Raw genomic sequence first — 16,536 nt, 5'->3', positions numbered from 1 at the left:
CTGGCTGTAAAGAACTTTTGAGATATCCAGTGCTCATAAAAAGCACTATATAAGTGCAAGCCTTTTTTTAAATTTGATTATTTTATTTTTAAAGGATCAGTAATTCAAAAAAGCTTATGAATGCCTTTTTCATTCTTTTTTTTCCCATAAGACTTTATGTTTCACTTATTTTTACTTACTTATCTGAATAAAATCAAATGATCTTAATTTCAAAGTATTTTGTTTTTAAAAAGAAATCACTGCACAAACCTGCAGAGAATATTATGTCATTTTCCTTTTATACATTTATTGTTACATGCATGTTATTGTACAGGTGTTTCATACATTTATCATTCAGCTGATGGATTATGAGGGTTTATGAATGACCGTAAGCTATATTTCTATTTTACATGGTAGATATTTCACCTCTCATCATTTCTGATCATCTTCTCAAAATTTACACTTGTGATTCACAAACACGTAAAATGTATTTAAATGGGCTCTTTGGCATACATTTTAATGAGCTTATTTGTATTCAATTGGTGCTACTGATCTCTCCCACTAAATAGAAAATAATTTTTGATTCCTAGAGTATGTTGGGGTAGATCTTGCTCCGTGCAATAGCATGGAACAGATGTTAGAAGACCAATTTATATCTCTTTTGGGAGAATTGTAAATCATGCTGCCAACTCCCTATTTTACATTAGTCGAGTCACCTCATTGTCTTTAATACTAATACACAGTTATGCAAATAAACTCTACCCCATAAACTCAATTTAGTGCATTTTTTTTTAAACATGAGCTTTTCTTTTGAGAGCAAATCAAAAGTCCTGACAATACCAATGTTTGATCACAAGAATGACATTATCTTATAATTCATCACTGACTCATAGATTCATCGGTTTATTTTGTGTTCTAAATTAAACGTTATGAAATTTAAGCCCAGATCAAGGGGTGGGGGAGAAGGAGCAGTTCAGCTGGAATTTAGCTGAAACATACTTCTAGTTGGGATCCACTTTCTGTCAAGGGGGACCATAAACGGATCTACAGCTTGAGCCTACATCAAGGAGTAGGTCAGATGGAGTTCTCGGGCTGTCTTAGGAATTCCAGCCTTAATAATTCAGCAGAATGCATGCAATCTGAGAGTCAGAGTCAGGTCCCTTTGAAAGTCTCCATTGCTTACCTAGGCTTAATTTAAATAAAAAATCAGTAAAGTTATATTTTGAAGCCGAATAGCTCCTTTTAGAGCTAAAGACTTGTACATTTCATGGTTTAGTTTTGGCTGCGGGCCACTGAAGGCAGGATGGATGTGAACCTTTCCATCTTACAAAGCTAGATTGAGCAGATGCTGCTGAAACACCTTTGTAAGTCCCCTGACTGTGCAATTGACCCTGTTCCACAAATGGGAAAAGGGTGTTCAAGCTAATTATGTAGGCAGACAGTTGTTCTAGTGTGCCTTTCCTCCAGCAACAGAGCAGCTTTCATGAAATTCTGAATTTTACATTCGTAAAGCATAAAAAAAGCTGCAGTCATTACCCTTTTTGATAGGAGCTTAGTGTTATGCAGCTATTCAATGTTTATAACTTCTGCACGATTTTTGTGAATACAAAGCGAAATACAACAAGATGCCATGAATCACCCGAAAATATGATAAGCAAGTGTACTTGTGGCTTGGAGGCAACTGAACAATGATATTTATACAAAGCTTAATTTTACAGCCACAGATTTAAAAGCAGAACCTGTAACACATTTTCAAGGTGCCATCTTTCCCTTGTATTCCTTAAATCATTATTCCTGGAAAATAAAACTTTCTTCCATCTTGCCCTTAACACATATCTTTACATTATTGTTTATGTGTGAACAATATAACCAGCAAGGTTCATAGGTCAAGTAGCCTCTCTTGCCCATAAATTGCATTTTCACACCATCAATATAATGTAATCTGAACAATTACAATTTCCTTTTATCACATATTTTCTCCAGTTTCTCTTATCCTTGCTGCCCAAATCATCTGTTTCTTTACTATCCTGTGGACACTCATGGGCTGCACCCATCTGCTCTAAAGGATTTCATCAGAGTTATATTCCAGCACTTGGAAAATTTTTGCCTTTTGCAACATATCATTTACCTTCAAAACAGCAATCTTTCCCAACTGTGAATAACATAATACAGCAAACAGAATTCCAATTGAATATTTAGAATTCTTTTATAAAGAACACAAAGATCTTTGAGATGTTTACAAACTTTGCATTCCCCAACTCAACACTGATTCTACACTACCATTGTGCTATGGCAGTGCTGTCAATTTTACTTTAACATCCATTAATTAAAACTCATTACAGTCCAACTGTCGCATTTCATAATGGATTAATAAGTCCAAAATGCACCATTAACAGCCTTTCACATCTTATTTCTGCATTTCCATCCATGCGTGAAGAAGATCTTCTGACTGAAATGCCAAGAAAGTCCACATCATCTAAGTGCTTTGGTGTAGGTCTCAGAACTGAAGTTTTATCCGCAATCACTTGCAAATCCATGCTACAAAAGGATTCATACTAAAAAGATTACAAGGCAATTTCTGCATGGGTACTTTGATAAACAATGATCAAAATTGATTTGAACAAATGTAAGCGTAATTTTAGATTAATAGCGAGATGCTTTAGTTAAGGTACTATTTTGATTTTGCCTGGTAATTACACCAAAATAGTAAAGCAAAAATCAAAAGCCTTTAGATGTTGCATCATAGAGTACAAGCAATGTCAACAACTGTAAGACTCTACTGTACATATTCTTTAAAAAAATAATTAAAAGTTCTCAGCATCCAATGAAAATATAACTATTATTACATTGGTGGCATTATTCCCTTTGAATCTTAGTGAATTAGTAATTATCTGTACCAGATCTAAATCAGAACCAAGCAAAATTCTGATTACTTTCTGGATTTATGTCAAATGTAGTTACCCGCAGAACCGACACATGCATCACTTTTAAAACGCTTGTTGGTGTTCAGTAATGTACAAGAATACACAAATCACAAGTCTTGACCTTCCCACACTCCAAAAGACATTGCTTACATGTGTTTCTGTGACAATTACCTAAACCCAAGTTGTGAAATTTCTCCTTTTGTTTTAAATCATCACATACTTGAAAAATATAGTCAAACAGTAGCCTGTAAATAACTGTATTTTTTTTCCAAATCATGATATAGTGTTATGAAAATGCAGTTACCGAAGCGGGAGTAGAAAGAGGTCATTTCCAACAAAGCCATGCACTGTCAGGATAAATACATCAAAGCTTCTGCTTAGGTCAGGTTTAAAAGTAAAATGCTGAGTGCAACTGCTCTCTGTGAAGGTTTCCATCTGGCAGTTAATCACAACAGTGCCTTTAGATGCTGAAGGGAAATTAATTGCATAAAAATAAACTGCTTTGTTGAAAATTCTAATTCAGGACTAATGCTTCAGAGTAGACTGTCAACACTTGTATCACATTAAAAATTTGGATGGACACTTTCACTGCCCATTGGCATTTGTGTCACGATACAAAGATCATTGGAAACCATTCACAAGCTGCTCACAATAGAGAATTATTGTATCTGGTCTTCAGTGAGGACTAGCTGCAGTAGCATTAATATTCAGAATTCATAGACAGAAGACAGGAGCAATTGAAGCAGGCAAACAAGTTTTCTGATGGAGCTCACTTTTTTTTCTCTACGCCCGCTTAAACCAGCAATTGAAAATACAGAGTATCCATCAGAACGTCAGTTCTCAGGATTTCAGAACAAAGAGGCTTGAACTGAATAAATCCTGATTATGGATGTAGGGACGTGTTGTGTTTTACAAGCAGTTGAAAGGCAATTTTAACCTGACAAACTTTGGATTTTGCAAAGAGCCATGGAGAAGGAGCTGTAAGATGCAAGTATATGTCAGTATTGCGTGTTGTTGTTAGGAGCAATTTAATGCTATAGCACCACAGTTTTGACAGGAGGAGTTAGATAGTTAATTCTTCCAACTCTATGTAATATTGCATTCCATTCGAACCGATCGTCATTCCTGCTATTCGTATCTGCAGTCAACAGTAAAATACTTTGTTCTTCTCAGTGACCTCGGTGATGACAACTCTGCAAACAGAGCAGAGTAGGAGAACTGAAAGGTTCAGCTTGATATCTTCAGAATAATTTTCCATGTAATCTTCTTGTCTGTTCATCTAATGTCCTGGAGATCTGACCTTTTCAGATTCCCCGCTCTGCCTGGGGCTATGTTTGCTCACAGCAGGGCTTTGGAGAGATGATAAAGCATTTGACATAGGCCCATATCCGTTGGGGGCATCAAGGGACACACACTGGAAGAAGCGTAGGTTTGCTGTAGTGACAAAAGAGCATTATAAAGTTCATACGCGAATGAAAATGTACATTTTAGAATGAAGCAGTCTATTCTAACTTGTAAAAGATGGGGTATATATCGATATATGAATTGAACTATCTAAAAGTCAATTAACTTCTACTGTAGTTATTTTGGTTTGAAATATAAACCAAACTTCCAAATTTGAATTAAAGCTCTGACTTATGCAACAGTAATATTAGACATTGCAGTTGGTGCACTAGTCTGGTTACTAAAGATTGTGGAGATCAACAATCTTGCTTGACTTTCCCATTTTCAATCTGTCAGCTAAAGTGTGGTTATGTCTCCCACACAGCAGTCATGGCAGTGAGGAAAGAGAAACACTAATCGTTGTTATCTGGGAACTGTGAGCAGGAAATAGTTAAGTACCAGAAATGCAGTGGGCAAACAGAGGAAGCTATTCATTGAGCAAAAGTTTTATATAATTGGGCATTGGAATGAGAAAAATTGGTTTTTCAGGCCATCTGCTGAAGAAGTGGAACATAATTGATGAGAATTGAAGGCTGACTTTCCCTTGGGATTTGGTGTGCCAAGTATGAAAGATGTGGTTGAAAGCTGATAGAACCAACCAGCTACCAGGTCTGGACACTTGTGACCCACACACAGAGCTTTTGCTATTCACCGTTTAAGGAGGGATAAGGCCAATGGAACTTTAGCAGATCAGAGGTGAAACTCTACACCAGCCACAAAGAATTCATTGGGAAATTGCTAGTAGGTTAGATGTCACCCAGCTGAAACAAAACACAAACACCATCTGGCTGCACTGAGTAACTTAAGCTTCAAATTATCATATTAAGGTGAGAAATCTCCTTGTAGCAGTTTGTGCTTCATTGCCATATCTTCACTAGAAGCACCGTGGCACTTTTGTTTGAATTGAGCATGGAAGATTGAATGCAACTCTCTCTAAACAGTAAAAGCATGAATTGATTTATGAACCCGCTGTCGTAAATCATTTGCAAATTCACTTTGTGCAAGATTGTGCAGTGCCCTCTAGGTGTCCTCTATTAACACTCTGACTAGCCAATTAGTGAGACGGTTACATTTAGTGTTTGAAAGCAGATAATGATGACCAAGTATGACATTTAGATATAATTGTATTGACAACACAAAAACTCAACAACACTGTGATAAAAAGTCAAAGTAACATTTATGACATGGCACAGCTATTCAATACCACTTGAAAACTTTGGAGCTAGTTGAAAATTTAATTTATTTTTAGAATTATATCATGAATCTCTAATGGATTGTGACTACAAGAATAGAATATTCTGAGTTTTATGTTAATTTTCTAAACTGTATAAACTTTACACTGAGGTCTATTATTGGAAATAATTGCAATAAACTTTTTTGGTAATCACCAACTCAGTTGTTTCATTTTGAAAATAAAAATATTCAAATGCATAAGAATTGAGCAGATATCTAGACCTGGCAGTCTCCTGTGATTTACACTACTTATTGGTGCAAGTTTAATTAAAACAAGGAAACTAAAAATAATGCTATAGCCATTTAGAGAAAAGAACACATCCAGACATATAATGCCGGAAACCTCTGAGTTCGTCCTTAGCTGGGATTCTCTGATGCCGCAGCAATGAATGGAGTTTTGGCTGAACGCCAAATTTCTCCAATCTGGCTGGCAGTGGGGTTGAGGTGAAGATTGGAGAATCCTGGAAATGGTCCTAAAATTCCACCCTAAGTTTTGAAATTTTTGACAGGCTGCTGTAAACTGTCCAACCATAGTATGTAGTTTAGGGGGTTTTAGTTTTAGGATGTAGCAAGTTGGTAAATTGAAGAGTGAAATGATATCCATAAACAAAATTACCATTGAAAGCTGCTGGACTGCTGTAAAAACCCAACTGGTTCGCTAATATCCTTTAGGGTCCATCTGCAATGCAACTTGATCTGGCCTATATGTATGATTCCACTCCCACACTAGGCTGCTAATTCCTAATGTTTGCACACTAAGGATAGGAAATAAATATTGCCTTTCCAAGTTGCGAGAGCACTGATAAAACAATAATTAATGGCCCAGGTTTTGTAGTCAGCAGCAAGGCAAGGTTTCTCACTTCTACTGACAAAGTATTTGTGCGCCATGGATTTCCCCTTCCCAATCTCAGATTTAATCTGTTATGAATCAGGGAGATATCTTCCATGTGGCCAGAAACAGTAAGAGATGATGATGTGAACAATGGGAAATCCCAGTGACTGCAGCAGAACTGGAAGATTCCACTGCCAGCCAATGCTGGGATGCCTCCACTGCCGCAAAACACACCATGGGGGATTGTGGGTGCCAGGGAAAGGGGGGGGGGGGTGGTGGAGGCACAGAACATCCCAACCAATGTCACAAAGCAAAGCAACTAGCTATCCATGCTGAAGTATTCTCACGGACAGCAAACAAGGAAGAAAAATGGACTGAACTTTTCAGTTTTAATAACAGTTTTAGAGAGAGCAAAGTTAATGATTTAAACAAGCATGATAGTTAAAAATTGAAGTATCATAATCAAAAAATTTCATTTTTCAAATGTGACTTTCTATTGGATCATAATGGTGAAATTTAGCATTCCACAAATATAACGTTAGTTTTTCAGGACCAGCAAAGACACTCAACTCACTATAAGCCTAATTAAACTTCATTCAACAAGATTATAATAGCATAAAAGGGCAAGTTCTTGCAGTTCAATAATTTCTGCTTGACTGCATTCTGGGTTTCTTTAACAGCATGCCCTATGTGAAAGCAATAACAACAACTTCTGGATTTCCATGTTTTACTGCACACCTGTAAATTCTAGGAGTCAGATTATGTGTTTCTTTTAATGGGACAAAATGGGAAGGGATAAGTAAATGGCTGCTGAGAGGCACTGCTGAAGTCCTGCCTTGTTTTCTGCTAAGAGACATTTTGGGCCCAATTTTACCATCAACGTGTGCACTTTCGGGTGCGAAAAATTGGTAAAGTCAGGCGTGAGGTGAGTAATGTGATCCGTGCCTGCCTCTGTGCCCGTTCCCTTTTACCAAGGGCCTAAAATGGCTGGCGGTGGCACCATGCTTGAAATGGGCACAACGTCAATTTAAATGCATTTAAATTGACTTAATAGGCTGGACACCCAAACTTACTGGCATTGCCCCCTTTACCACCACAATCAGATGTGGCGTGAAACAGACATGGTCTACAAAAGTCAGCATGGTCTATAAAAGTTGGCATATGATGTTGCAGTTATATAGAACGTTGGTTAGGCCTCCTTTGGAATACTGCGTCCTGTTCTAGTCGCCACACTACCAGAAGGACATGGAGGCTTTGGAGAGAGTGAAAAAAAAGTTTACCAGGATGTTGCCTGATATGGATGGTCTCAGCTATAAGGTGAGATTGAGTAAACTAGGGTTGTTCTCCCTGGAAAGACAGAAGTTGAGGGGCAACCTAATCGGGGTTTATAAAATTATGAAGGGCATAGATAAGGTGAACAGTTCGAAGCTTTTTCCCAGGTCAGAAATGACAAACACAAGGGGTCACAAGTTCAAGGTAACTGGGGGGCAAGGTTCAATACAGATATACAGGGGATGAATTTTACACAGAGGGTGGTGGGGTCCTGAATGCACTACCAAGCAACATGGACACCTTAAGGTCATTTAAGACTTATTTAGATAGCCACATGAACAGACTGGAAATAGAGGGATATAACTGGATGGTCTAGTTAGGAACACATGAGCCGAAGGGTCTGTTCCAATGCTGTATTGTTCTTTGTTTCTTTGTATTTCAAGCTTTCCAAAGGTTGTGAGCAAGCTTTTGAGAATGGCACACATAGATCCATAAACAAAGTGGTGTACCTTTGGAGATTGTGCCATTCACCCCCATGGTTTTTGAGAACTTGTCCAATTGCTTTTACAGTTTGGTGAGGAATTTCCCAAGAATTTTCCTGGATTTTATTTTCCTTTAGCTTGGTGAAGGGGAGTGATATTGTGTACAAGTTACACCATGCTATGATTAGAGAGGCTCAATGTGCCAGTTTGGCTTTTCCTGTTCTTTACTATGACTGTAGTATTGTTCCAGACTACTTCACTTGATTCCCTCCCCTTCTCTTTCAATTATTACTTATTTCTCCCTTTTTTTCTACTGCTATCAGTTTCCTCCACCCTCCTTCCATTGCCTTGACTTCTCTCTTCCTTCCCATTTCTTACCACCCATTTCCCTTTTCTTCTTTATTTCCCCTTTCCTCTGCAATGTCATTCATTTGTATTTCCAATCATGTAATTGCCATACTAACCTCTTTTCCAACAATCTATTTTCCCTTTCAGCAGTCACTCACCACAGTTTTACTTATCTTCATCAATTGACACCTGATTGTCCCATTCAACTGCCATTTATTTATTCAACGCCCCTCCCCCCAGAGGTCCCAAAACCAGTCTCTGAGGCAGAAGGACCAATCTTAGAGCATTGTGGCTGCAGCAAGACGTTGATGTAAAAGATATTGGTGTTATTTAAGGAACCACACAGTGAAGAAACATTTGATAATAGCTCATGGAATTTTGGCAGAAGAAAGGGGCCCACTGGAGAAAGATAACAATGGCCACATCATGTGAGCAATCCCTGTCCTTGCTCTGCCCATTTGACTGCTTTGGGGATCACAGAGAGCTCAGCAGTGGGAGTTACAGAAATGCCATCTTCTCCAGTACCAAGCAATACCAGGTCTTCACAAAAAAGTGCTAAAGCTTCAAGTTAGTTCCTTTCTTTATGCAGTAGATCCAATATTCTCCTAAGGCAAAGTGTGTAGGAGTCAACTTCCATTATTAAAGCCTTTGACACCTACTTTAGCCCAAAGCAAAATTAATAACTGAATGAGCACGTTTTAACCAGCAATCGAAATGACCTGAGGAATCAATTGAATTACTTCTAACCTAGTTAGTTCCTGCTGGTGGATGAGCTAATTGTGATCACATAGTCGTGGGTGTCCAGAAAAACTTCTTGCAGACCAAAGATGATTGTGGTGAGTTTCCCTTTAAGGGCAACACAGCAGATTAAGGGTCACCTGGTCACCTGGCCTAGAGTAGGGAATCACCCCATGGTCTTAAGCAAAATAAAATTTAGAGTTAGCTACATTTATTTGGCTGCTGCATAATTCTTAATAATAGATGGTTTTTGCGTTCACTAATGAAATCTGTGAAAGTGCATCTTTACAATTACCTTACATTTGATCAAGCATTCCCACATACGAGACAGGTTGCGTTTTGAGCATTAAGTCGGGCTATAATTCGTGGTGACTCAGAAGTTTGATATGACTCCATAGATTAGATGGGCCTACTTGCAGTGCCCCCACCCATATGAAAATCCTCAGAATTAACCAGAAGGGCATGGAACTGCATGCTGTCAGCCATTTTGAGATTATTGCATTGTGGCATGAAAACCCAGCATAGAAGACCAGTATTACAAATAGAGGATATGGAATATTTTCAGTGCAGTAAAAACTAGTTACTTCAAATGTTCTTACAAATCCAACAGTTTATATTGAATTCAAAGGCCAGAAAATACTTATGAAACACAACCCTTCCAACAAATGGAAAGTCAAAAACAGACACCAACAATCTCATACAGACTATTGGTCATTAATAGTTCGAGTTCAAGGTTTTCATACTAATTATAAAATTGACAATGGAGTAGCTGTTGACAGATTAACAGATGCAATGACCATGATTGGCATTGATTTTCCAAAGGCAAGGTTATTGCTGCATTCAATTCCAAAGGGAGACAGATTATTGATTCACTATGTTCTTCACAATGGGCGTACTTGTTCATTGAGTGGCATTGCTGACATACTTTTAGGAATCATAGACAAACCAAATGATCTTTGTCTTTGGTTTGTCTTTCATGGAAAAATCTTCACCATTTTATTTTGAAGCAGTGCAAATCCAGCCTTCTGAAGCTAAGGAAGTTTATACACTCAGCAGAAAATTTCCTTATTTCATAGAGACACCATCCACTAAACCCAGGGCAAGCAAGGAAGTTAGGAATCTGTGTTACTCACAAACTAAGGCCAGAGATGGCAGATATAGAGGGTACTGCAGCAAATAATGACCATCCCCATAAAGACCTGTTGGATCTGAATTGGCCCTTCCTAGAGAGTGATGCAGAAGAATCCTTTGCAGTGATTTATTGGAGATAGAGTCCCAGAGATTTTTCTTGTTGTCGGATGAAACTCATGACTTTTCTGTTGTTTTTTTAAAATAATAATTTGTGCTTTTAGTAGCTGAGCAGTGTTCCGGTCTTAGCTCCATTGAAACTACCAATATAATTGCCTACTTTATCTCCTGTTGTTCGTGAAGAATCTTCCAGGGAGGATGCCTTGCCTGAGTCCAGGTCAGAGTCTAACTGCCAAAATGTTGGTACTTTCCAAGGATGCCATCCATACTTCAGTCTTAGTTGAAAGTCTTCTTCCCCCCCAGAGCTGGAGGTTTGCACAGAAGCTGAGACAAAACTTTGAGCACTTCTGTAGCTGTAGAATGCTGTACAGCAATTGTGTCCCAGAGTTGACTGTCTACAGCAAATGCCTCTCATTATGCAAAATGAAATAATCTTTGCTCCATACTCTTAGCAGATTTTTCCATTCCCCAGAATGGAGCAACCTCACACAGAGAACAGCACAACTTTTTCACCACTGCCTACTGAAAGTAAACAATCTTCCAGAGATATAATCGGGAACTTATCTCTCCCTTTCCTGACAGTTGGCTGTTGGCTGATTTTTTTTTTGTGTACGTTCATCAAAATCTCAGATCTTCAATGATATTTCAGTCTTTGATGCAGTAGTCGATAATACAGCTGTGATAGTTTTTCCAGGAGTGGAGATCATTCCTCTTCAGAAGTTTCTTCACAGTGTCCTTTGAAGGAGCAACATATTCTTCAGTGTCCGGAGTTCTCTTGTTCTAGTCTCAAAGAGTCATAAGGTCGATTCTCTTTTAGTCACATCCTTTGATTCAGTCTTACATTGTACAGTCCCTGTTTATCCTAGCAGTTCAGTCATTCTGAAATCTACACTGGGCTTCCCAGCTCTACTGACAACAATGCCGATAAAGTGTTGTCTTAATCTGCAAATAATAACATCTTTCCGGATACAGAAGAGAGCTCTCAGGTCTCCAAGTAATCTTATTCAAAGGCTGAGAATACCAAGGGAAATTGAATCCATCAGTAGTGACTTGGGGGAGAAGAGATTAGGTGTTGGAGTAGCTCAAATTTGTAGTTGTAGAAAGGGAGTTACAGAAATGTAAATAGCTAAAAATATAATTTCCTATTCTTCAAAAGAAGCATTGCATTGACAGGGGAGTGTATAAAGAGTTAACAGATAGGATATGCTAAAATATGACATAGATGATGATACCAGTCAATCATGTGTTCCACTCATGAGAGAGAGGTTGAAATCATGCCTAGGAGCTATGCGCCTACGCTGTAACCTGCATAGGTGTCATACTAATGAACAAGTGTTAAGCAGATTCCAGAGAATTTCTTCAGTATGTTTAAGAACCAAATCCCACACCTAAAATCCAAGGTAGAAGAACCAATCTCACGCCACCTATAATAAGTGAGATGGAAATTGTGTACTTGGTCTAATGTAAACAGGAACTCCTGTTCTTGTGAGAGCACCTGTCTTCAAGGTACCATGGCCACAAACTCAATGCATGCTTTTGCAATTATGGTAGAAGTAGAGAGGGATCCAGTCCTGTACATTAGGAGCCAGATTTTGGTAGTCTTGGTACAGGGAGGGAGAGGGACTGATCATTGTCTGCAAATGTTGATGAGCTAAGTCCCCAAAACACTAAAGGACTGGGGTTCCTCTGGGGTTCAGAAAATTAATGCCATAATTCTAGTACTGTCCCATTTACATTGCTATTTCTGAAGAGGGGAGTTGCATGATTGTGATTTTAAAAAAAGACTGCATATTTATGGACATTATAAATACATGGGCTGAGCATATGCTCTATTTATGAATAGATGATGCATTATGTATTCTTGACAATTTTCTGTATTCTGTTGATGACAGGAGAAATTGAGATTTGACAATACAGAGTAGATACAAGGGAAAAGTTGCAGGGGAACAATGGTATAAGTGTATTCATCCAAAAGGGAATTCTATAATCGATCACATTTAGGCCAGAGTCCTCACCAAGTTGGATTAATTCAAAGTTTCTTTAAAAGTAGTGGACAGCTGCTAATCCTGGGATTCCTGACCTCATTGCTGGACTGTTGAATTTTTGGGAGTGCCTTTAAAGGGTACAGGCGGATTCCTAACAAAAGCCTGCATCAAAACTCGTGACTGGGCCATTCCCACTGGGGAGATGGCTGGGTCCTGCTGCGCTGCAAATTTCATGGTTTTTCATAGAATTCCCAGGTCAGAAATGACAAACACAACTAGACCATCCGTTTGTGTCCCTCTATTCCCAGTCTGCTCATGTGGCTGTCTAGATAAGTCTTAAATGATCCTAGCGTGTCTACCTCAACCACCTTGCTTGGTAGTGCATTCCAGACCCCCACCACCCTCTGTGTAAAATATGTCCCCTGCATATCTGTATTGAACCTTGCCCCCCCCACCTTACCTTGAACTTGGCTGGGTCCTGCTGCGTTGCAAATTTCATAGGTTTTTAAAGAGTTGTGGTTCACACTCTTTGGAGGGATCATGAATCCTAAACTGCATGTGGGGACTTTTTAAAATGCGTTCAAAAGGTCCCCTTCTTGGCTCCTATGCAAAGTTATTCCCCCCATGCCATATCTCCTATTGTCCTCTATGCCAAGTTCTGCCCTTCCACCCGCTCTGTTCACTCATGTCCCTTATACCAAGCCCTGCCCTTCCACCCACTTTCCTGGCCTTTATGCTAAGCTATGATACCACCATGTCCATTGGTTCTACAAAGTGTTCAATGGATCAATCAACATCACAATGCACCATGGGACATTTTCCTTATATTTTCCCACTGGACGTGAATGTCAGTGGCAAGGTCACCAATTTTTACCCATCCTTAAGTTAAAATTCACCCACTTGCTGTCGGATCTGGAGTCACATGTAGGCCAGACTTGGTGAGGGTGCAATGAACTGATTGGTTGTCATGGTAATTAATGATTGTTTCATGGTTACCATTGCTGAGACTAGTTGTCAATTAGAATGTTACTTTATGAATTGAATTTTAAATTTAACCAGCTGCCATAGTGGAATTTGAACCCAATCTCCAGAGTATGTTTCTAGACCCCTGGATTGCTGGTCCAGTGACATTGCAACTACATCACTAACTCTTTGATCTATAATTCACTTAATCCAATCCTTCTCCCCATCTATTTCCATCTTTGTACTTGATCTGAAATTGAATTCATTCATTTTAATTCAGCCTTCTTCTCAGTCCTTCTAGTATTTATTTATCAAATTGCTAAGATTCATTGGTTAAGGTGATACTCCTGTTCCCAAGGTTGCTCTTGCTGCATCATTGTTAGTTCAGATTTCCAATAATTACAAGGCAAAATATTTTGAGTTGAAGTGTGTGCGAGAAAGTCCAACAAACCAGACACATTATGAAATGCTCTGCTCTCATAAATTCTGGCCCATAGATTCTGGGGCTAATGAGAAATCCAACTGCCAAGGTAAACCAGGCTAACTTAATTAATAATATTTGTTTTCTTCTTTCAAAAATTTATTTCTTAGCAATTTGCTACAAAGCAAATGACTCAAATCACCTATTTCTACAAGAAAAGGGTAATGATTTATCTTTATATTACCAACCTTCAGACTTTATCTTTGCAGCTGAGATTTGCTCTAGGAAATAAAAAGATGGATTCAATTAGGGATAACTGTCAAGGATGTTAGCTCTTGTGCAACTAACAAACAACAAAACAGCAAAGAACAATACAGCACAGGAACAGGCCCTTCGGCCCTCCAAGCCTGCACCGATCATGTGTCCCTAACTAGACCATCCGTTTGTGTCCCTCTATTCCCAGTCTGCTCATGTGGCTGTCTAGATAAGTCTTAAATGATCCTAGCGTGTCTGCCTCAACCACCTTGCTTGGCAGTGCATTCCAGGCCCCCACCACCCTCTGTGTAAAATATGTCCCCTGCATATCTGTATTGAACCTTTCCCCCCCTCCCCTCCCACCTTACCTTGAACTTGTAACCCCTTGTATTTGTCATTTCTGACCTGGGAAAAAGCTTCCAACTGTTCACCCTATCTATGCCCTTCATAATTTTATAAACTTCAATTAGGTCGCCCCTCAACTTCCGTCTTTCCAGGGAGAACAACACTAGTTTACTCAATGTCACCTCATAACTAAGACCCTCCATACCAGGCAATATCCTGGTAAAGCTTTTCTGCACCCTGTCAAAAGCTTCCACGTCCTTCTGGTAGTGCAGTGACCAGACCTGGATGCAGTATTCCAAATGTGGCCTATTCAACATTCTACATAACTGCAACATCACATGTCAACTTTTATACTCTATGCCCCATCCAATAAAGGCAAGCATGCCATATGCCTTCTTCACCACCTTTTCCATCTGTGTTGCCATCTTTAAGGATCTGTGGGCTTGCACACTCAGATCCTTCTGTGTGTCTATATTCTGATGGTTCTGCCATTTATTATTATAAAGCACCCCCCCCCACCCCGCCGCATTAGATCTACCAAAATGCATCACTTCGCATTTATCTGGATTCAATTCCATCTGCCATTTCTCCACCCAATTTTCCAGCTTCCCAATATCCTGCTGTATTCTCTGATAATGTTCATCGCTATCCGCAACTCCAGCTATCTTTGTGTCATCTGCAAATTTACTAATCAGACCAGCTACATCTTCCTCCAAATCATTTATATATATATCACAAACAGCAGAGGTCCCAGTACAGAGCCCTGCGGAACATCACTAGTCACAGACCTCCAATCAGAAAAAGACCCCTCCACTGCTACCCTCTGTCTCCTATGGCCAAGCCAGTTCTGCACCCATCTAGCAAGTTCACCATTGATCCATGTGATTTAACATTTTGCATCAGCCTGCCATGAGGGATCTTATCAAATGCTTTACTAAAATCCATGTATACGACATCCACAGCCCTTCCCTCATCAATCATTTTTGTCACCTCCTCAAAAAACTCAACCAAATTTGTGAGGCATACCACTGTGAGTGAATACATTTATAAATATCTTTGAGGATCTAGGTCACAATTGCAGCCAACTCTCACCAACCTGTCAGAGGCCAGACCACCTTTTTGTTACCACACTGGTCTCCACAACTCTTCGGGTCCGAGAACACGGAAACTCTTAACACAGGAAGTCCCCTCACTCAGCTTAGCCCTTCAGCGTCAGTGACCTTCCTTGGGGCAGATGGAACCCCAGATATGTCAGGAGATTCCAGGGCTAGATTATGACCTGGTGTTTTCAATGGATATCCACCAGAATAGCCATGCACATAGACTTCCATTAAGCTTTTAACTACCATTGAAAAGTCCACAGTCCAAAAATGTGTAGGTTACATGGATTAGCCATAGTTAATGCACGAGGTTATGGGGATATGGGGGGGGGGGGGGGTGGGGGAATAGAATGGCCTGGCTGGGATGTTCCTTCGGACAGTCAGTGCAAAGTCAATGGGCTAAATGGCCATTTTCTGCACTATAGGGATTCTATGGTTCAATGGTCATAACTTTGACAAAAATAATCAGTGGAGCTCTCCAGAAAAATTATGTGGATAAAACTGCAGTTTGATATAGTTTACTTGATAATTCTGCTGGTGTCTCCCTGAACTTATAGCAGGCGATTTATAGAATCAATAAAGTGTAACCAACATTTCCTGTTCCTGTTCCACCTCCCAGGAGAGGAAAAACATTTTCATTAAAGGACTGGTTTTCCAAATGCACACATCCAGAAGGTAGCCTCATCCATCTGGAGCATATCTCCAGAAAGTTCCACCTTGCAGCCTATGGTCTTCCATCCACAAAATGAATGGTTTTAAAATCCAAAGGAATATGCCTATGATTTCCTAATTACATGTTCCTGCCAACTAAGCTCCCTAATCAGGGCTGAATTTTGTAAGTAACATGATGGTTTTGCAGAAAGCAATGTCCTTTCAGAAAATGAAATGCTATCATAGTTAAAAAATAAAAAAGTCCAACAAATAAGTTTTGTTGAAAGATTTTTCTAACTAATAGTGATGACTTGTTT

At 39.3% G+C, this 16,536-nt stretch overlaps 1 protein-coding gene across 1 annotated transcript in view; it reads right to left on the bottom strand.

The window, feature by feature from the left end:
- Window positions 1-261: 261 nt before the first annotated feature.
- The window catches only part of LOC145345017 (uncharacterized), a 101,045-nt gene continuing 84,770 nt past the window's right edge, over window positions 262-16,536 (bottom strand). The window contains exons 18-19 of the mRNA XM_080192521.1: window positions 14,117-14,149; window positions 262-4,337 (exon numbers count right to left, since the gene is read on the bottom strand). Of these exons, the coding sequence (XP_080048647.1) occupies window positions 4,183-4,337; window positions 14,117-14,149 (188 nt within the window). The 3' untranslated portion in view covers window positions 262-4,182. The remainder of the gene's footprint in view (window positions 4,338-14,116; window positions 14,150-16,536) is intronic.

The sequence above is a fragment of the Carcharhinus amblyrhynchos genome, chromosome 7 (genome assembly GCF_965287045.1).
Source record: "Carcharhinus amblyrhynchos chromosome 7, sCarAmb.v2.hapA, whole genome shotgun sequence".
In the NCBI taxonomy this organism is placed as follows: domain Eukaryota; kingdom Metazoa; phylum Chordata; class Chondrichthyes; order Carcharhiniformes; family Carcharhinidae; genus Carcharhinus; species Carcharhinus amblyrhynchos.
The sequence above is the reverse complement of the archived record's forward strand: the minus strand, read 5'-3'. Positions and strand labels throughout refer to the sequence as shown.